Source organism: Caloenas nicobarica, chromosome 2 (assembly GCF_036013445.1).
Source record: "Caloenas nicobarica isolate bCalNic1 chromosome 2, bCalNic1.hap1, whole genome shotgun sequence".
Taxonomy (NCBI): Eukaryota; Metazoa; Chordata; class Aves; order Columbiformes; family Columbidae; genus Caloenas; species Caloenas nicobarica.
In genome coordinates, this window is record NC_088246.1 from 92,054,856 (window position 1) to 92,077,490 (window position 22,635).

General features: G+C 40.6%; 1 protein-coding gene across 1 annotated transcript in view; it reads right to left on the reverse strand.

Annotated features, from left to right (window-relative positions):
* LOC135985154 (aromatic-L-amino-acid decarboxylase-like) overlaps positions 1-13,734 on the reverse strand; it is a 45,287-nt gene extending 31,553 nt beyond the window's left edge. Inside the window, exons 1-4 of the mRNA XM_065628175.1 lie at positions 13,519-13,734; positions 7,818-7,931; positions 7,024-7,143; positions 2,973-3,107 (exon numbers count right to left, since the gene is read on the reverse strand). Of these exons, the coding sequence (XP_065484247.1) occupies positions 2,973-3,107; positions 7,024-7,143; positions 7,818-7,931; positions 13,519-13,719 (570 nt within the window). The 5' untranslated portion in view covers positions 13,720-13,734. The remainder of the gene's footprint in view (positions 1-2,972; positions 3,108-7,023; positions 7,144-7,817; positions 7,932-13,518) is intronic.
* Between the last annotated feature and the right edge of the window lie 8,901 nt (positions 13,735-22,635).

Sequence of the window (22,635 nt, forward strand, 5' to 3'; positions counted from 1 at the left end):
TGAAGGAAATGGCGTGAGAATATTTGAGAATATCAAAAAGCTACCCTGACTTCTGTCCTGGTCTGAAACAGTCAGGTGTCTCCTGTCAGGGGTAGCTGGATGTTCCTCTCAGCTCTGAGGTCTCATTTTGGCTGTCCCTTGCAAAAGAAGCCTCAGGCAGGATAGCCCGGGCACTAAAACCAATGGGGATCCTCTTCTGTTGTCCCCAAATGCCCAAGTAGTTATTGGGGAAAGCTTTGTTACCAGCCATGCTCTGTGCTCATTAACACAACGGAAAAATATTTAAATGAGATATTTTCCCAAAATGCTGAGAGGCTAAAATGATCTCCCAAGATCTGAGTTCAGCTTTCTGCTCTGGGTCTCCTTACCAGCCAACTTTTTACCTCCCTCCTAATGCATTCTTACAGTGTTGTGCTCTGTCAGTGCATGGTTTTCTCTCCCACAGAATGGCTTAGGCTTACTTCCGTTTGCGGATTACTGCTTATGAGTCACACAGGTCTGTTCTTAATGCAGGAGGACCGGTGAGCTCTGCAACAATCTGCTTCAAAAGGTCAGCAATATCTTAAGGCAAATCCTCCTGTAAACATAAGATTCTCTGACCTTCAGTGGATAGGAAGACCTGTCAGTCCTCATTTCAGGTCAGCCACTTACATGGAACAAAAACATGAAAAAGAAAATAAAAGGCTTTGCGCATCACTGGGTCAGAGCCTGAACTCTGGGACTGGCAATCTGTGCAACACAGACATTTAGGTCCCAGAGGAAAAAAAAAAAAAAAGGAAAAAAAAAAAAGGACAAATATCCCTTATGCCTTTTGAAAACAGTTATCTTTCCTCATATTTTCTTGTCCTAACTCTTTTCACTCTACAAGGGTAGCCCCTTTTCCCACCAGCAAAGAACAAGTGCACTTTTAACTTGTTCTCCAGTGCTGGTAGTAGAATCATAGAATCATAGAATCTTTTCAGTTGGAAGAGACCCTCAGGATCACCATGTCCAACCATACAACACTAAACCATGTCCCTAAGAGCCACACCTAAATGCCTTTTAAACATCTCCAGGGATGGTGACTCCGCCACTTCCCTGGGCAGCCTGTTCCAATGCCTGACAACCCTTTCCCTGAAGAACGTTTTCCTAATATCCAATCTAAACCTCCCCTGGCACAACTTGAGGCCATTTTCTCTCGTCCCATCACTTGTTACTTGGGAGAAGAGACCAACACCCTCCATGCTACAACCTCCTTTCAGGTAGTTGCAGACAGCGATAAGGTCTCTCCTCAGCCTCCTTTTCTCCAGGCTAAACAGCCCCAGTTCCTTCAGCTGCTCTTCATAAGACTTGCGTTCCAGGCCCCTGACCAGCTTCATCGCGCTCCTCTGCAGTCTCTCCAGCACCTCAATGTCCTTCTTATGATGAGGGGCCCAAAACTGAACACAGGATTCAAGGTTGGGTCTCACTAGCACTAAGTACAGTGGCACAATCACTTCTCTAGTCCTGCTGGCCACACTATTCCTGATACAAGCCAGGATGCTGTTGGCCTTTTTGGCCATCTGGGCACACTGCTGGCTCATATTCAGCCAGCTGTCAATCAAGACTCCCAGATCTTTTTCTCCCAGGCAGCTTTCCAGCCACTCTTACCCAAGCGTATAGCACTGCCTGGGGTTGTTGTGACCCATGTGCAGGACCTGGCACTTGTCCTCGTTAAACCTCATACAATTGGCCTCAGCCAATGATCCAGTAGGTTCAGATCCTTCTGTAGAGACTTCTACCCTCCAGCAGATCAACACTCAAACCCAATTTGGTGTCATCTGCATAGTTACTAAGGATGCACTCAATCCCCTCATCCAGATCATTGATAAAGAGATTAAACAGAACTGGCCCCAATACTGAGCCCTGGGGAACACCACTTGTGACCGGCCACCAACTGGATTGGGCTCCGTTCACCATAAGTCTTTGGGCCAGGCCATCCAGCCAGTTCTTTACCCAGCAAAGAGTACACCCATCCAGGCCATGAGCTGCCAGCTTCTTCAGGAGAATGCTGTGGGATACAGTGTCAAAGGCTTTACCATCAGTAAAACAGTAAATCAAGATAAAATAGTAAATCAAGGTAAGCCTGAAACTTGGCCATTTTATTATGCAGAATCAGATATTACTTTAAACGAAACATCACGTATTAAGGAAATTTCTTCTATCTCATTGACATTTAGATAAGAAAGTGTCACAGCTATTAAGGGAAGCAACATTGCTTGGCCTTTCAGTAGGATTAGGCAGTCAGAAAGGTAAAAGTAGCAGAACTCACAAAAATAAAATTTGCTTTCATTAACAGTAAAAGCCTCTCACGGTCCTGGCCTGCTGAGAATTTACCCTAACGCAGTCTGCTAAATACCACTCACAGCCAGAAATCAAGGATTATGTTTTCTGTTTTCTTACAAGATAGCTTAATAGATAACATGGAGTTGTTAGGAGTTGGTTTTTTTAAAAAAAATAATGATGTTTTGGACTTCTTCAAGTACTGTGACCAATTTGCTTTATATTCATGCACTAGATTTGTCTGTGTGCATGCACCTGCACCCATGCATGCATACAGGGGAAGAATGTATGTTTATTTGTTTGTACGTGTATATGGGAGGAAAATAATGTGTGTGCACACAGACACACAAGCCTAGATGTAACAAAAGATGGTCTAGACTTACTCAACACAATTGAAATTAAAACCTTACTCAAGTACATTTTTTTACTTTAAAGTAGCTCTTTTTTTACAGAAGCAATAGTTCCATAACACCGAACTCTGGATATTTGTTCTTAGTATTATGGTAGAACACACAAGGTTCCAGCCTACTTATGATGTACAGTAAGATTGAAACAAGCAAAACCAAACAATTACCAACCCAAAGAGTTTATACTTAATTCACCTGCCTATTGAGATGGCTGAAATGGTTAAGTGTAGTCCCCATATCTCCATGGTTTTGAGAGATACTCACCTGATCAGATGCATAGGCCACCAGCCTGCCCATGATGTCAGCTTCTGTTAGCTCAGGCTTTTCTGACTGCACCCGTCTGATGGTTTTTGTCCTTGCAGCAAGCAGGGAAATCAGAGTGGCCTCGCTTGCACTTCCCTGTGAGACAAATTGAAGGACGGTTCAAAAGAAAGATATTCCAGAAGAAGAAAAGCAACATTTTCTTCTGTATGAACCTGCCAGGTTGTTAACAGAAACTGCATAGAAGAAACCATGCAATCTCATGTTTTTTAAGGATATATATAACAGCAAGGGAAGAATGTCTATTCAGTCTTGGTCTCTTTCCTGGTGCCTCCATCTTCTGCTCTCTTTAATCCCTATGCTTGTTCAGTTTAGGCAATAGCTTTGCAATCAGAAAGCTGGACTCACAGACTAAAACGTATGTGAAAAGGCTTTCAACACAGCAACCAATCATTTGTTAACTAGTAACAATGGCAGAGTAACTCTTGATTTCTATTACTCTGGATTTCTGCACATTTAACTTCCATCAGAATCTGACTGTCTACTCTCATTTCTGTCAAGCAACATGCAAAATTATAACACTTATTTAATATCTAGAATTGGCCTGGGCAAGTCAATTTTTGTGGCTAAAAGATAAAAAAAACCTAAAAAGGCAAAAAAGCTATGATTAAATATGGCTAACTGTATTTCAAAGTCTTAGTTGTGTGTGTTTTCTTCATCAAAACACACAGGTGGAAAGAACGGTCACACACTTTCTAAATTGCACTTTGACTCACAAAATATGAGTTTAAATTGTGTCTTGGGTACTCAGTGACAACAAAGAGAGGAATTTTTTGTATCAATTGATCTGTAAATTTCGCAAGAGAATACATGTTTACACAAATTCTTTTTTATGGTTTTCCTCTAGACCAGAAACAAGCTCTATACTGCTCTTTTAAACTATAAGTAACAGTTTGTAAACACATGTACATAAATTTAAATGATTTTGGGTGTTCACACGAAATACAGAGTTTTTAGGTACTTTGAAATTTGAACAACTGTCATGTGAATCTTCCTCTGCCAAGCACATAACAGTGCAATGAATACAGTTGCTTATATTAATAAGTATGTCCCAGAAATAACCCCAGGGTCAACAAGCTAATTTTGGAGTGATGTTTCTTATGTTGTACCAAAATGCACTCCTCCCTCTGTTGAAAAGCTGTGGGGTTTTTTGGTTGGTTGGTTTTGGTTTTGGTTTTGTTTTTCCCAAGCAGTATATAATCTTCTAAAGAACCCTGCATAATTAGAAGACCTGCATAAAGGCCATATACTTTCAGACAATGTTGCCTGAAATAATCCCCTTTCCAGCAGTTCAGCACCTGGCAATACTTTTCATTTGTGCAAACCACTGAAACTTATTGTGATGCTCCTACAGGTTTTCAGGTGGGTTGTATGTCTTCATAGTGAAGTTGGGCAACACTAAGCCTGTGTGCAAGACCTAAATCCATCTTGTGTCGGGCAAATCACTCAAAACAACCTTTTAAACCTGGTTTCTTCACACAAAAGGTCATTCTATCACCCTTACCTTTAAGACTAATTAATACTTTTATTGAAAGATGTCTTTAAGAGGACACATGAAAGTCTTTCAAAGATATGTGGAGAAAACGTCTTTTTTTCTTCTTTGTGGGCTTTTGTTGTTGTGGGGATTTTTGTTGTTGTTTAATGATAAGGCCCTGTAAAACTGTTAGTGTCTTTCCAGGACATGTAAGGAGTATGCATATTGAAGCAATGCATGCAAATAGATAAAACAAAATGGCTGTAGGAAATTACAAAGGTTAAGGCATTAATTTGAGATCTGGAAATTTAAGCTCCTTCTATTCTGGAGACTGCCTGTCTGGGTGGGTAAATGACCTAGAACAGCCTCAGCCTTCTGAGGAGAGCCACAAGATGTCCTGGCATCCTGGCTGTTCATCCAGGCTGGTGCACAGTTCATGTATGCGACAGTTCTTGTAGGAATTTCCTTACACAGAAAGAAGGATGAACGGGAAAGGGCCCGTTGCCTCCTGATCCAGAGACGCGACACAACCTAAAGGCATCTGAATCCAGCAACAGGGAAATACTTTCGGATACCTCATCGTGTTTCACCTTGCCTCAGTTTTCACAAGGTACCTTTTTTATACTGAAGCTTACAGTGTTTGCAGAACCTTGTTTGTAAGGCTCTTATATTCACTTGGCAACGAAGTTTTCTGCTAAATATTTTTAACGAAAAAACCTCTTGATCCTTGAACTACTAGGCTATCTGACAAGAAAGACGTATCAGCAGTGGTTTTTGCCAGGCCCAAGATAGGCTGAGTCTCATTTTGTTTCACCCTTAAAACACTTTTTCTTTGCAGAGCAAGAAAACTCTTTAAAATTTGAAGGAGGTACACTTTTCAGCAGTCTGTCTAGAATGAACAGCAGGATACAAGCTTCAGGAAGAAAGTTGCTTTCTCACTTATTTTTAAAAGCTGTTTTTTCTCCTCTTGAATGCTGTATTCTACATTAGGTGAAGGATGATGATACCTTTCCTTTTACCGCAAGCAAACAAAGGTTGCCATGGCAAGCAGGCTCAAGAAGTGGAAGAAAGAGCAGCAAGAGCTGATGTTCATGTCCACCAGCGCTCTGAACTGAAATTTTCTTTCATCTTTTGCCACTTTCAAGTGTCATCCTGCACGCAACAACAAAGTGCTTCATATTGACATAGGCTTTCAAATGTAATTAAGAGCCAATTTTCACAGGCTCGGTTTTACCCGATACCACCATAATTATGTGGTATTTACCAAGGGAATGACTGGCACTTTCACATGCTCATGTTGTCTTTGCATCACGCTCTCTTATTGGTGTTGTTATTGTTTCAAGAGCAAGACAAGACAATCTGCAGCACAAATGACTTCATTGTAAGCAGGAACACAGAGCCCACTTTTGATTCTTGAAACTGACTGGTTTCTGATGAAAATTATGGGCAATCCAGCATTGTCAGCCTGGAAGGGCAGTATTTCCTGCTGATAACCATCGGGCATAATTGCTTGCTTTCACTGGTACAAAAGAAATACTGTGGAGATGCATGACAAAAGCTTGATTTCTTGAGCATAACCCTGTCCCTAGTAATTGTAATGAAAAATATACTAAGAGAGCAAGCCAATGAGTAAAGAGTTATTTTGGAAATACACTGGCGTAGGTGCAGTTCCACCTGGGAGAATCAGAGCAGTTGGGTTAAATTCGTGCTTGCCTGGAAGGATGTTGGGAAGAATTCACTGGAATATGCTGTAGGCATTCACAGCTGGGATCGAAGAAAGGAACCCCCACTTCTAGCATGCAATTCAGATGCATTTTAGAAGCCTGTCTTAGGATAAAATGGATTGTGCCTTGACCTCCCATGACCGACCTCCAGAGATTACCAAAGGAGCACAGAACAATTGCTTAAAATTCAGCCTTTTTCATAGTAAAGATCCATCTTAGTTAGATTAAAAGCTGTGGCCAGAGTCTGCAGAAAGGCCATGTGCTATTAGAGCCACGGTTGATAAACAATATAGCTTTATTATGCATGCAAGTTTGCCCATTGGTGATATATTCATTATCCTACAGATCCTCTGTTCAGTCATTGTAAGCTTTCACTAAGCACTGAACATCAAAGTTTGGGCGTTATGTTCTATTCCAGATACTCCATCATAGCCTGAAAATTGTATTATCTACTGATAGAACTGTTTGGGTTCAAATTTTAAACAGCCCTTCATTTTATTTTAATAGTCCAGTATTTCTATTTCTAATTGTGATGTTCAGTTGATCTACTAACAATTCTTCACAAAGAATAGTGTTTCACAATTCAGCTGCTCCGAAAAGAAAACCATTACTTTCATCAATGATCCTACCTACATATGACCACTGTCACAGGATATCAATCTTTCTGAAAATCTGAACGGAACCCATGTGGCAGAAAAAATACACCTTTCCTCTCTATGTTTCTTCTTACGAAGGTTCTACAAAATCTTGTAATCTACAAACTCATCCTGTATTGTTTTTTCATTTCTCCCCTTACCTGAATGACTCCTCCACCTTGGCCATCTTTCCCAGCTAAAAATTCTTCAGGCAAATTAATCATCTTCCCTAGCCAATCCATCATGACAGTCTCCAGCTCTGTGCAAGCTGGACTTGCAGCCTGTGTTGAAAAACAGAACAGAAGGAATAACCTCACTAGACCATGAAGAGAAATAAGATCCACAAGAGAAAGAACTTTCTCTGTCTTTTGACTATAGAGGAAGAGACTAGCTGACTAACTTTACCAGATCAATTAAGGACCTGAAGACCATTTTGTGCATGTTGTTTCTAATATTTACTAAAAAAAATGTCAAACTGGGCCTCACATAGAAGCATGACTATCAAATGTCAAAGCTACGATTGCATCTTGTGGATCTTTTTTTTACATCCAGTATGAAGCTCTTTTGAGAAGAGCCCATCTCATATGAACGTGGGGTTTTTAACACAATTTTCTATTCATCCAGATGGTAAGAGAAGTTAAAACACCAGGTGACAGGCAACAGTCATACTATTTAATGAATTACCAGTAAGTTTGCACTGCTACCACTAATTCTAAATGCTGGTGATTTCTCAAAGGCAAAATTTCTAAGAGGTAATACCTTTTAATACTGGAGTCCTTCAGGGTGTCTATGTGAAAACACTTAATAAGTCAAGGCAATTTTACCTATAAAAATAGTCCTGTGACTTCACTGTTATCTGTCAATAATTTCTTTGAAGAATGTTACTGAAATGCTTAAAATCTTGGCATGTCGAAGCACCATTACCACATAGCAGTACATACCCCAATAAACTTACCCAAGAGAAGCCCACACATCCTATTCCTCCACACAACATATCTGCAAGAAGAGCTGGGAAGGAAGAGGCTGCGGGGAAGTAGGCAAAAAAGTACGGACTGTGCCAGTGAGTCACCTGTATTAACGGAAAAATTGTTATTTTTAACTAATACAGGAAGCAGAAACAAATTGTCACAAAATCAGAAAAGATTAGAGGTTTGGACCAGTTAACAGTTCTCTACTACCTGGCTGTAACGCAGGATCCCATTTTTCAGAAAATCTTGCCTTGCTTATTCTCAATTTTTTATCTATCTTTTACTCAAATTAGAGTTCTTCACCCTACCTCCCAACAGTTCCAAAATCAGAGTTCTCCAGTTGTCTGCCTAGAAGACAAGAATTAGATGTGCAGTGGCAACGTGAGTTTCTGTGCAGGGCACTGTTTTTGAGACTCTGCTTTCAGTGACTCTGGTATTTTGTTCTTTCATCTCTGTCATGAGACTGACTTAGCAAGGGTGTCTTCAGTGCAGCAGAGGTCCATGGAACTCTCTTGTCCACACTCTGGAGTTATTTGCTAAAATTCAGGCACTGAATCTGGCCAAACATCTCCTCACCATAAAATCAAACAATCCATTCTAGTAGCCAATAAATTCTGTAGAAAATTAAACTATCGTCTCCCTATAAAAAGTTGTGATTTATGTACAATTCCACTTTATATGTACTAATATGAGAGAATAACAGAATAACTGCACAAATTGTAGTAAATTGTCTTGCAGCAGCGATATTTAGAATTATCTTATGCAACATCTAAGAAATTTTTAAGGATTTTAGACATACTTAGTAAATACTTGATAGTTCTCCAAAGCTCCAATTTAATAAAATTTGAAATGAGGAAATGTACTGTCAAACTGCAATGTCCAGTAGAAATAATGTAATATGATATGTTTGGCAAAACCAGCTTTCACATCCAAGATTATAGGCGAGTTTTAGGAAAAAAAAAAAAACAGTACTTCTAGAGGATGTGCTTCCAGATGGAATATTACCTCAGGAAGTGTGGGTTGGATGAGTGGACAGAGAGATGGATTGAGAACTGGCTGGATGGCAGAGCCCAGAGGGTTGTGATCAATGGTGCAGAGTCTGGTTGGAGGCCTGTAGTTACTGGTGTTCCCCAGGGGTCAGTACTGGATCCCATCTTGTTTAACCTGTTCATCAGTGACCTGGATGAAGAGACTGAGTGCACCCTCAGCAAGTTTGCTGATGATACCAAACTGGGAGGAGTGACTGACACATCAGAAGCCTGTGCTGCCATTCAGTGAGATTTGGACAGGCTGGAGGACTGGGCAGAGAAGAACCTACTGAAATTCAACAAGGGCAAGTGTAGGGTCCTGCACCTGGGGAGGAATAACCCCAGGCACCAGCATAGGTTGGGGTTTGATGTGCTGGAAGGCAGCTTTGAGGAGAAGGACCTGGGAGTCCTGTTGGACAACAGGTTGACCATGAATCAGCAACGTGCCCTTGTGGCCAAGAAGGCCAACAGTATCCTGGGGTGAATTAAAATGAGTGTGCTCAGTAGGTCGAGGGAGGTTTTCCTCCCCCTCTACTCTGACCTGCTGAGGCCTCATCTGGAGTCTGTGTCCAGTTCTGGGCTCACCAGTTCAAGAAGGACACGGAATTACTGGAGAGAGTCCAGTGGCAGGCTACAACGATGATTAGGAGACTGGAATATATTTCTTACAATGAAAGACTGAGAGAATTGGTTCTGTTCAGCCTGGAGAAGAGAAGGCTGAGAGGGGATCTTATTTATGCTTATTAAATATCTCAAGGATGGGTGTCAAGAGGATGAGACCAGTGGTGCCCAATGATAGGATGAGAGGCAATAGGCACAGACTGAAACATAGGAGGTTCCATATGAATATGAGTAGAAACATCTTTATTTCAAGGGTGGCAGAGCACTGGAATAGGCTGCCCAGAGAGGTTGTGGAGTCTCCTTCGCTGAAGACGTTCAAAACCCACTTGATCCTGTGTGATCTGCTCTGGGTGAATCTGCTTTAGCAGATGGGTTGGATTAGATGATCTCCAGAGGTCTCTTCCAAGCCCAACCATTCTGTACCAGGGAGAAACTGTCTTAACTCTTGTATACACAATTCATAAGATATCACTTTCTCTGCTGTAGTATACCATCTGTAACATTTTGGATGTCTCTGTCTCTTTCATATGAAACCAGCTCCTGTCCACTACAATTTTCCACTGTCTAAACTAGCGCTGTACCTGGTATGTTTCAATTTTACTGGAACTAGGCACTAGGACCAAACCTTCTCAAATTAGGTATTCAAAGACAAGACACTGTGAACACTTTAGCTGTAGGTCTTACAACTGACCAGGATCACTTTACTATAACAAAGGTTTGGAGCACTTGTGGCAAACACTTTCCTTCACAAACCCCCCCAAAAAATGGGACGAGACTTGGTTTGTCACAGGAAAACAATAAACAGATTTTAAAAATCCCCAATAAACAGGGGTCCCTGAGAGGACCCACATGCACAGACTTTCACTGACGTGCATAATGAGCCAGGCCTCCCACTGTTCATCTCCCCAGCTCTAATCCTCTGTGATCTGTAAGGCTCGTGACATTCATCTTGGGTTAATCAAGTTAAACTGCCTACTTCCTGGGAGCCATTTGTTTGATGAAACACAGCAGATTCCAGTTGCACCACTCACACAAAGCAGAAAAGCCAAAAGCCCCAGGGCAAGTGCAGCTGCAGTTCTTCCTCCTGCCTCTTCTTCCCCTTTGCTTGAAGCAGCTGTAAAATTCATTTATTTTGCAATATTGGAATAGACACGGTCAAATATTGCAAAGAGCATGACATAATTGATGCTTGTTTTTTCAGCCCTCTACTGATAAACAATGATACACAAGTGTCTTGGCATCAGTAATTACTATTCTAATGCTACTTGGAGATATTTTATTCCCAGATTTCTTGCAAGAATGTCTGTCTTTCTGTGCCTTGCTTAGTCTAAGCAAGAGTCTATCACACTCTAAGTATAGGTACATCAGCTGAAAGTTTACAGATTAATGGATCCAATGTGAGGAAAATTAGCATCTTCAGTACTGCTAGTTGCAATTACAACTAAACTTGTTTTACCGTTCATGAAAACTTGTTCTCCTATGGGGTAAAGATAGGAATGGACACTGCATTATTGCTTTACACAATTAATTGGTCCTTGCTCCTCTGAAGGAACACCATTTTCACATTTTCAGTCATCCAATAAGTAGCAATTATCTGAACAAAACTAACACAGTAAAGATGTCAACATGAAGGAAACAAGAATCATTTATGGGCCACTGACAGCTTATGGGCAAAATGAGGTTTCACAACCTCGGTCATGCTACTTATTTTGTCTGAAGCCCAGTTCCTCATTTCTAAAATGGAGATAAGACATTCCCCAGTGAAACAATGGGAAAGCACAATAGCTGAAAATCGCTAGATGTACCTATAAATGCTACCCTTGTCAGGAAAGAGATGGGAAGAAGATTATGGGAAAATATAATGAGGGTAGCACAACTACAGGCTCCCAAGCACAAATGCAGGCTGGGTGGAGAAGGGATTGAGGGCAGCCCTCAGGAGAAGGACTTGGGAGTGTTGACTGATGAGAAGCTCAGCATGACCCTGCAATGTGCGCTTGCAGCCCAGAAAGCCAATGGTATCCTGGGCTGCATGAAAAGAAGCGTGACCAACAGGTCAAGGGAGGTGATTCTCCCACCCTGCTCTTGTGAAACCCCACCTGCAGTTCTCAGGCCTCAAACATGAGAAGGATGTGGACCTGTTGGGACGAGTCCAGAGGAGGGCTATGACGAGCTGGAGCACCTCTTCTGTGAGAACAGGCTGAGAGAGCTAGGATTGTTCAGCCTGGAGAAGAGGAGGCTGAGGGGAGACCTTATAGCAGCCTTCCAGTGCCCAAAGGGGTCCTATGAGGAAGCTGGAGAGGAACTTTGACAAGGACGTGTAGTGATAGGACAAGAGATAATGGCTTTAAACAGAAAGAAGTTAGATTTAGATTAGATATAAGGAAGAAATTCTTCAACATGAGGGTGGAGAGGCTTTCAGGGATGATGGGAGCTCTTGTCAAGACTGGGGCAGTGGGAGATGGTCTTTCAGCCCTCAGGAGATAAACACTGATGGAGGGTCTGTGTCACCATGTAAAGGAACAGCATGAGGAGGTGATTCTGTGCTCATGTGAGGCTTCATTTAGTATAAACAACACAGGGATTTATGTCCTTGTGCTCTTTGTGTCACAAACACTAACATTTCACAACAGAAGAAAGTTTTGGATGGAACATTTCTTCTTCAGAATGTATCACTTTGTAAAAGTAAATTTCTTTGCAGGGCATGTAAATATCAAGAAAAAAATCAATTTAGTTGAGAGGGAACATGACATCTTGATGACTTAATTGCAATTGAATGTCTCGATTTTGATACTTCAATGATTCATCTCTTATTTTTTAAATATGTTATTTTTTTACTGAATGTTCTCAAGTGTTCAAAACAGTGTTTTCTGTTCTACTTCATAGACTAAAAAATGGTCAGTATTTTCCTTCAATGGAAAAGGAGAAGCAATCATATCTGTGAGCAGCAATGGAAGTATTTGTGTGTGTTGGACATAGTTCATTCATCTAATCTACACTGTTTTAAGTCCATTGGATTTAAGACTTTATCCACGAATCTTTGCAAAGAGTGAGATATTCATTGTCTTCAATGGAGCTTTTGCATGTGAAAGGACAGCAGGGATGGTTCCAAAGGAAACAGATGACGTCATGGTGAATATCAAATGTTTACATTGGTCAATGAAAAAGAATTGGTGTTATAGTACAATGACTAAACACATTATCAGAGCAGTGGTTCCACATCCAGTCACACAGCAATCATATAACCTAGCTACATCCAGAGAAGCAACTCAAAAGCGTTATTGCAGAGATCCAAAGGAGAGATTCCTCATTAACATTAACTAATAATCCAGTCCTCTTCAGGCTGTTTAGAGGCATTAGAACAGAAGCATAAAGTTAGAATTTAAAAAGTACACCATGTGTGGATAAAGAAGAAAGAGTCAGAAATGGATAAATGCCAGATATTTTGTTTTGCACTGTCTGTCCAACACTGTCTATCCAAGGACTAATACTTCAGTAGTGGCCGTCTGCATTAAAAGGTACTAGAAGTTGACATTTAGGAGAGTAAGTCAACAGAACAAGTATTGGGAAGAATCCTTCCTAGTCAACTCTATAATAAAAAGAAGTCTCCAAAGAGAATTTTAACATTTAAAGATCAGCTTGAAGGAACACTTCAGGCAGACAAGACTAATACAAATCCCATTTTATAAAATATTTACTGTGCTTTGTAAGTAGCAAAAGAATTACATGAAACTGAAAGTTATGAAGCTTTGCCTTAACCAGTTCAAGGGTGGAAAGGGAATTATTTACATGAACAAGCCTTGCATGAAGCAAAAGAATGATTTGATAATTTCTATCAAGAACAGAAAACATTAGCTCTGTAAAGTGTTAGATCATATTTAATTATGGATGTAAAGCAGACTCCTGCCTTTGCAAAGCTGGTCAGTGTGGGCACTTGGGTTTGTAAGGTCCAGCTGCACAGCCTTCAATCTACACTTTCCTTAAAGTCTTTGAACACCTAAACGCAGTGTTGAACATTGCACTACAGATCCATTTTTCTTACCCCTGGCATAATGATCTTCTCAATGTCTTTAAAGACATCCTCAAAGCTCTCAGGATCCTGGGGTGCGCAGTCTGGAATGAGGGGCCTTAGATACCCTGGTTCCACATCTGGGAAGACCTGTCTTTTATCTATCTTGTCCAGGTAATCTGCAATATAGTCCACCATCTCCTTCCCTCTCTTGCGGAACTCTGCAGCATCCATGGGTGTCCGAGTATAGGAATTATTATCAGAAAAACCCTGAAAAAAAAAATATCACTTTTGAAAGAAAATGATAATGGGTTTAAACTTGTTGTTCAGATATTTTATAAGATAACTCATATGGCCTTTTTGAAAAGACCATATGCTCCTTTATTGCTGCATGTAAGGCCAATGCCCATGCAGTGTTGCATTCTGCTCCACTCCAGTATGCGCTGGACATGGTACAGAAGTCACACTGTTAAATCTTTGGGTCCTGATGTAGATTAGATGATTACAGATAGACTGAATCTTTAGCACAGAAGAGCAGTAGAGGCACATTGGTGAAAATTCAGAAATCATGGATTTAATCCCTACTGCTGCTGGTTGACACAAGGACATGGCACCGTTATGTGGCACATAATCAGCTCCCTCCTGCCTTACAAAGAAGAGATCTAAGGAAATAGCAACCTCTGTGTCTCTATTAGAATCAATAAAAACAAGCTGTAATAATCAGAGTTATCACAGTGATCCACTGTGCTGTCCTGTCATTTTATCTCCTTCTTGCCTCCTGTCTTGCCTCATGATTTAGCTTCTTTACTCTTTTTCTGTAAATGCACATGCTGCACCATTTATAAAACCTTATTTCTTACTGAGGTTTAAATTAGGATCCACTTAGAGTTGATCTGTATTGAATTCTGCAGGAGGATGTGAGGAAGCTTCATCTGGGGCTGTCCCTATTTCCAAGACATTGGGCTGGAGCTCTAGGTGTCCTTCGAGCTCGGCAGAGACTGTCTGAGCACATCCAAGTGATGTTTGGCTCGGCTGACATGAGCTGGAGTTTGCCATGAAAAGTGCTTTGCAAACTTAAATCCATATTGCTGGGGCGCCAGTTCCTGCCATCCTGGCCCTCCCAGCTTTTTTAATGTATGTGCCTTTGAATTTGGAGTAGTCAGTGAATACAAGGTTGAGGCCACAGTGACTGAAAAGCATCCAAGAATCTTTATACACTCCGATCGAGTGAGTGATACTGTTCCTGCGGATCTAATAAGAAAATTGACAAGTGAAACAAGGATTCTCACTGCTGGTGTAAAGAATTACTATGCTTAGTTCATGTACCTTCAGGTCTTCACTTTGTAAGGAAATAATTATACTGAGCACAGTGTGAATATTATGTTAAGAGACAATTTCTCAGATATCAGTTATTTGTGCTAAGGATTCCTAACTGAGGACATCATTTTGAGAAAAAAGAGACCCTTCTAGGCCTCATTATATTTAAGTTAGTACTGCCACATGACCAAAGAAAGACATCATTGATAAACACCATCCTAGAGACATTGCTCCTATTACAAACAGAAATAGAGACTCTGGGATTTGTGTGGAGCAGCTGCAGCTGCTATTTAAGAAGGGAGGGTGCTGCTGTAGGTCAGGAACCACTGGGAAAGCAGGAACGTGCACAGGAGGGACTTCTAGACCCCCAGAGAAAAGCTCTTCTTGTTGCTGTTTTGTTGGATTTATATTACTCTACTTCACCATGATGTTTATTTGGCACTCTCTCTGTCTTTCTGAAAGGGGAATTAGAGCCTTTCTCTGATCTTGCTGCTAAGTTGCTGGAAACACATTACCAGGAGTCATTATGGTCCTCCTACCATGGAGTCATTGAGTGTTCTAGTGGGCAGCGTTGTGTGTCATCTCCCCTTTGAAAGACTGTGTTTAAGCAAACAGATATGTTGATTTTAGTAAACCTCTAATGAACCTTCAGTTCAGTTTCATCCAGTGAAATACATCTATCTGCTTCAATCTGAAGCAAAGTATTTCTTCTTTCTTTCCCCCAAAGACAGTACCGAGAAATTAAAATCTATCTAAACATCTATCTTTTTTTTTCTGTAGCCACGCATGTTCTTTCCTAAAAGTCCTTGCCTGAAAATTCCTTACCTACCGCAACACAAATCTCACTGGACACTGTGAAGCCATTCTCCTTGCAGGAACACATCTAAATTTTCCTTTTCACCTCCCATTTTATATCTGTTCTTCTGTGAGTGACAAGACCCACTTACACTCGCGTCCCTACTTGTATTCTCTTCCTCGACTGCTCATTATAGATCTCACCTCATCCGCTTGAAAGTATTACTTGCTGCAGAGGCCACATCCAGTAGACCGAATATCTGACAATTCTAATGTTTATCAGCTAGTACTATAAAAATGCAAATTACTTCACCTCTCTGCCAGTACAGAATATTTCTCCCTTCTACCTCTCACATGCATACACAACACACATACAATTCAACAACACAACACACAGAAGTACCCTTTATGCCAGTATATTTTAAAAATACAGAATGTGATTTTCTAAGAATATATCTCAGTCGCCTCAGCTGTTAGGGTCTAAAATGAAAACACTTTTTGAGAGCATCCATGTCTTCTGAAGGGCTGAGCGTTAGAATCTGTGTGTACTCAAAATATTCACTTAACTCGAAGGGACTTAAACTGCAAAATACTGCAGGCTGAGTTTCCAAAACTAAATGGAAATTTCAGAGAAACTGAGCCTCTCTCTAAAGTACCTAATAGTAGTCTGTTTTCGTAAAGGCCCGTAAAGAGCAATAAAGGCTGCACTCTCTCAGGTATTCCACACCTCTACCTCTGCCTAACTGTCAAACACTACGACTTTGTAAGCACATTCTATATTCAAATCCATCAATAGCATCAATTTGAGCAATAAAATACAATTTTAACTACTTTACTGGAGAAGATTGAGTTTTACTCTTAACTTCAGGTAAAAAGAAGAACAATCATGTTAAACTTTATATGATATCAGTGTATCTTTCCGATTTTTATTGTTATTCATCTATAAACTCTTTGTTCTATAATTTTGCTGGAACTCGTCACAGGACAAGGACACAACACAATCTAAAGTTGGCATATCCTTTGCTGCTTTGTTTTAACTATTCCTGCTACCTCAGTGCACAGATATTAGTACATGGCAACATTTCATTTTAGTGAATATACCAAAAGCTGCTGTTAGTCTTTAGATTGTATATTCAGTATAATGTAAGCAGTTTATGTACGATTACATATGAAATACATTTATACTTTAAATATTATGTAGATAGCATTCGGCTTATTCATTATTCCTGTTAAAAATTATGGCCTGTAATTTTAGACTCTGTTTTTTCTATCAACTAAATATAAATGTAAAAGATATCTAAATATTACCAGGAAATTTGTTATGAGGAAGAAAAAGAGAAAAAATGGAAAAAAGAGGAAAAAGAAGAAATTATGAGAGAGGTATGTTCAACATATTATAATTTTATGAGTACCTGTTCTCCAGTTCATTAAAGTAAAATAAAAAACAGCTAACAGACTAAAATCTTTTAGCAGCTCCTGCTGTTAGATACAGAAAGGAAGAAACCATAGACACATTTACAGCACGTTTTCTGCATTGGCTCAAAAAAAAGTAATAACTGTGTATCTTTCCAATAAATGAGACAAGTGCACTTTCTATTCTGCCAACTGATTGTTGCAGAATATAAAGTAATTTGAAGGCTTGTGGTGCTACAGTTGCACCACTGAAGCCATGAGGACTTTCTGCTATGGAACACACCTGAAGGTTTTTGTAGCTCTTGCTACTGTTAAGCTCAACTTCTACTATTGGCAATAGGAGTATTGCCTGAATAAGGACTGTAAGATGAATTTTATCTCAGCATGAGTAAAATGAACTGGATCTACTCTGTACTTCTACCTTTGCACAAGCCAAGAATTAGGTATAAATGTTAGAAGCCCTACATGTCATGTAAAAATTTCATTTTCCAGTTAGAAGTTGCTGGTTTTATTCATTACTGTCACTGGCACGGAGCCTGCGATTTAGGAATTATCCCTTCTGAGGTGTTATTATAGTGATGGCAGAGGGTGATTTCTAAAGAAAAGCTCACCCTAAGAAGTCATGGATTGAATTTATCCTGAAAATATCAGTATTCAATATATTGGGCAGAGAATTTCTCAAGGTCTGCTTAGTTGTTCAGACATAAACTTTGGGACTCCTGGGATTCTGTATAAATGTACAGAAACAGTTATAACTGACATCCATCATATGTAAAAAAAAAGTAAACACAAAATGAGAGATGCACACTACATTGTGAAAACTTAGGTTAAAATGAAACGCTTTTGTGCATCCCAGATTGTCCCCTAAATAGCAGAGTCTGGCTGTTTATTAGCTGAGCTCCACCTCTAAGTAACCAATTGTTTAATTAATCCAAAGGCACCTACTTGAGTTCAACAATCACAAAGTTTTAAGGACAAACAGTGTTACTTACAGTGAGCTGGTCAGGTTTTTCCTTCTCCTCTGTCTCCTCACTGTCTTTCTTTGCTCCTCTGTGCCAGTTGTAAAGTGCAGAGGATGCAGCTGCCGGCAGATATAGGCAGAGAATCCTCGTCCCTCAGCCTATCACAGCCAAGCGCTTTGCACTGAACATGCAGCAGCATCCCCCCCTCCTCCCACGCCTCCTCCAAAGTATCCTCGGCAAACAAGCTGCTACCCGAGAGCCAGGCGGAGCTGAGTGAGGAACGGCCATTGCCTTGTTAGCTGGGAAGTGGTTGGTGTGTGTTTCCTTCCATCAACCCGTTAACGAGTCTGACAGCCCATGTTGGGTCCCACACTCCCGCTCTGTGTTACACGCTCCGGGACATTTCTGCTCTGGCTGTTGCCGTCAAAAGCAAGTGCTTCAAACCACTTTTGTGAAACATTATTTTCAGGAAAGAAACACCGATATGGTGAAATACCACTCAAGTGACTGCAGACTCTGAACAGGATACATGTGGGATTAACATCCTCGGATATGCTGTATCTGATGTTTTCCAGTTCCTCCCTTTCATCATACATATATGTAAAGCAATAGTAAATGTTCAAGATTTGTTGCCCTGTTATGAAAGAAAAGTTTTTGGAGGGTTCTCTTTTCTGGATGAATCCAGGTAATTGCATATCATTTTTATTTAATTCAAGTTTGTTTTAAAGAAGACTGTCAGTGTTTCATAGTCCTGAGCAGCTTATAGCCAGGCAGTGCAGCAGGAGATCTGGGACAGCCACGGCTCCCAGACTGGTCTCCAGTGCACTGCACAATTACAGCCAACCTTTTCGTGAAGGAGGAGGAAGTGCTGGCTGTCATATATTTTAAAGCTGTCATGGCTGTGTTTTCTCTTATAACGATGCAAGGCCAATTATAAATCAGGAAAAGCCTGTTCAAAATAAAAACAGGACATAAAATTCACAAATCAGCTTGAGGATTTCACTGCACTTGTTGTGCTAGATGTTACTGTGGGATCTGACTTGCATTTTCAGTTCTTGGATTGTGTCCGCGTAGTGACCAGTCTATAATCTTGAAAGCATCCAGAAATCCCAGGGTCAGCTGCCACTGGCTCTCAGTTGTTTCCCATTGCAAATGAACTCCTGCGTGTGCTGGGTCACAGCCTGGAGAAAATGGGACCCCATCAGAAAGGAGTTTCTTCCTATTTTTGATTTCTCCCTGAATTTGACTGAAAAGGCTGAAAATTCAAAATATGTTGTAAGGGTATAAGAGACGTAGAAACTGAAGATATCTCTAGTAAACATAAAGATAACTCAAATCTAACTTTAATGTTTTGTCCAAACGGCTTGCAAAAGGTAAATAACTTTCAAAGGAAACTAAACCCAGAAACTATCATTAAGATTTGAGTAATAAAATGCTGGTTTAATCAAAGTGTTGAAATAATACCTCAAAGTCATCTGATGTGTTTTTACTGCTCTGCTGTACCTGTAAGTTACCTTAAAAGCTGCTGTGACCAAAAAAATAATTACATTCTATATTAAAATAATATTTTTTTGATTCCTCAGGAAGAAAAAGTAACTAAAGTATGAGAGGTACAACAGGCAAGTTGCAAAAAGGGAATTAAATGCCCTCCTAAAAGGCATATCCTGTGTCTCTGTATAATTCTAATAATTCTTCTGAGTCATACTACTTTTCATAATTCTCCTTATCACTAATTCTTTCCGTAAGAGAATCTTTCTGTTGGGGGCAAAAGCAAGATCATGAGGTTTTCCCTAACAGGTGCTGGCTAAGGCAGAGCTGCTGTGGCCCTGCGAATGTGCTCCAGACCCTTGGGTGTGCTGGCTCCTTCACAGAGAAGAAGTTCCTTTACTGCCAAACTGTTTCAAAATTTAGGACACCAGTGTGTGAGAAATAACAGATGATCCTAAAAGGTTTAAAGATTTGTTGGTGAGCAACAAACAGGTCATATTAGTCACAGCTAACACGAGATGGGCTTCAACGTGATTTTGCACATGGAGGTATGTCACCTTGGTGATGATATATAATGATGCTGTGCCCATGCAGTAATCATATCAATTTATTAATATTACCACTGCTTAAGTCTTTGGTTTGCAAACACGGTGGGAGAGATAACGTGTTTGAACAGGAGGCTCCAGCACAGCACTGAAGAATGATGCAGACAATGTGTTATCAGTCACTTTGCAGTCCCACTGCCAGTGCGCGTGCACAGCCATGGATCAAAGCAGATGGAGTTAAATGGTTTGTACCCACTTTCCAACACTTTTCCCCTCTTGCATCATTGTATAATGCAGATTAGAAACTAAAACCTAGTTTTCCCAGGCCTTCAGGTAATTATTATTTGAATGCTTTATCCACACCTTTATTTTTCCCTCATCTGAAGAGCACAACGCCCACCTCATGCCAGCCTCCCAGTGTGGCTCTGGTTACTAAATTTGGTCATGATGCGTTTGGGCTGTTGATCACTGAGCCTACCATTATTTGAACAAACCTGTTCTGATCTGTAATGCAAAGGGCTTTAAATTGACTCAGATATCATCTATATCTTAGCTATTAAGAAACTAACTTGAAACAGTTAATTAGGAATTGTACAAGGACAATGTTTGTGCATGTTTGCAGCATTTGCTCTCAAAGAAACAGTCAATGTTGCCTAAGCATGATAAAAAACATTGCTTGGTTGCTTAGTGTTTGGTTTACTCCTTATCTGTGGTTTGAGGATACCGTTTGGAAGCTGCAGGCCTTTCTTCCTGCTTCTCTCACTATTGCTCCTTCGGAAAACCAACCAACAAACAAAGAACTGTAGTAGAACCCTGGAATAATAATACCAGTAATAGAAAAGAAAATTGTCTCCAAAAATGGAAAGAAAAGAAAAAAACTCTAAAGATCACTTAGATGTTTTGCAGAAATGTGCAACTAACCATTTTCTGGATTAAACAGAGGGTGCATTTCCTTTGGAAGAGAATAAGAATTAAATAAAGCCTTCAGACACAAATAGATGGATTACTTGCACTGTGTGAGGATGAAAACTAAGTCTCCTGCAGAACATAAGTAGACTTTGCAACAGATTAGACAGGAGATGACTCTCAGACAGAGCTGACAAACTGGGGAAGGATCTGTCACATCTTTCTTGAATATTTTATGTGTGGCTTGTTTTCCCAGTTCAGTTCCGTATTGCTGTCTGTGTGAACATGTGAAGGTAAACCTAAGCAGGATGAAAAGGGTAAAACTGGTAATGAAGTGAACATGGACTCAGTCTCAAACACACAGCTTCAGAGGAGTTAATGTACCACTTGCTGGCTGGAGGCAGCCTAAGCACTTTACTCTTCTGGAAGCAAGCCTACGGAAAAGAGAGAGGTTGTAATGAACCAAAAAAGTGTCAATAGAAAACCTGACAGGCTGTGAAGAGTCACAGAGACAGTGAGAACAGGCTGCAATCACAGCAGGCTCTTCCAACACAGAGGTAGGAATAGCTTCTGCTGTGAGCTGCAAAGATGTGCTTACCTAGGGGTGCAGGTGCTGTTGGGGCATTTGTCCAGGCAAACGTTGCCCACAGAAGGGATTTCCTCAAGTGTTGACCACTGTGAGCCTCACAGAAGCTGTGGCTGACAGATGAACTGCTATCAGGGCTTAAATGTGCTATTGAAATCTCATCAGAAAAGCAAATTACAGCAGTTAGTTAATGAATGGAATAGACCACTGTGTGGGTGAAAAGACAGACCCAGGTGAGGCGTGAGGAACAAGATGGCTTGAGATACAGAGGGAACACAATGCTGTGCTTGTTCTTACAGAAGTGATTTGTTTTGATCACTGTTTATAAAGATGTCAGAGATCACCTAACACTTGGTTCAGAAAATATTTTGTCCCTGGCTGTGAATGAATGCATTGTCACTACCTTGCATTTCTTCAATAATCTTAGAAGAACACTTGCCACCAATATAAGCCTTGAGTCATTCTTTGTGGGATGAGAACGTTGGAGTCTCCTCATAAAGAGCATGTTGGTGCCCAGTTGTCTGAGATTACAGCAAGTACCATGGCAAGGGACCATACTGGTGCTTCTTGCCCTCTCTCCCCAGTAGCTTTGTTGCAAAGGTGTCTTTGGCTCTCCTTCAGTCCTGTGCTAACATAAGCACCTTTCGAGAAAAGACCAATGCCAATTTTCTGGAGAATTTATGCTTAATATAACATAAAAATTACTGAGTACGTGGACTTTCTCCAAGCAAGAGAAATTACTTTCTGCATATCACAGACCGAGAACTCTGGAGAGCTCAACGGGAACTGAATCTTCCGCATCCCCGTCCCTGCTCACAGACACACATTCACAGCTGAAGCCATGAGTAAGGTAATGTTTGCTACCTTCTCCTGTGGGTTATTGTCTCCATCTCAAACGTGGAAGTGATATAGGTACACGCCTCAACCGCTTAAGTGCAGTGTGTGATTTTTGCTTAGGAAGATGCGTTTATACTAAGACAAAGCTTTGTTTTGGAACTATGTGACTGGTGGGCCTGCTCCTGACTCCTGGTAACATGGTTGGCATAACCAATTGCATTTCCTAAGGCAAACAGCCATAGAATGTAAACAGGCTGATCACATATCACCTCCTTCTTTCTTCCCCTTTCCAGTACTGTGG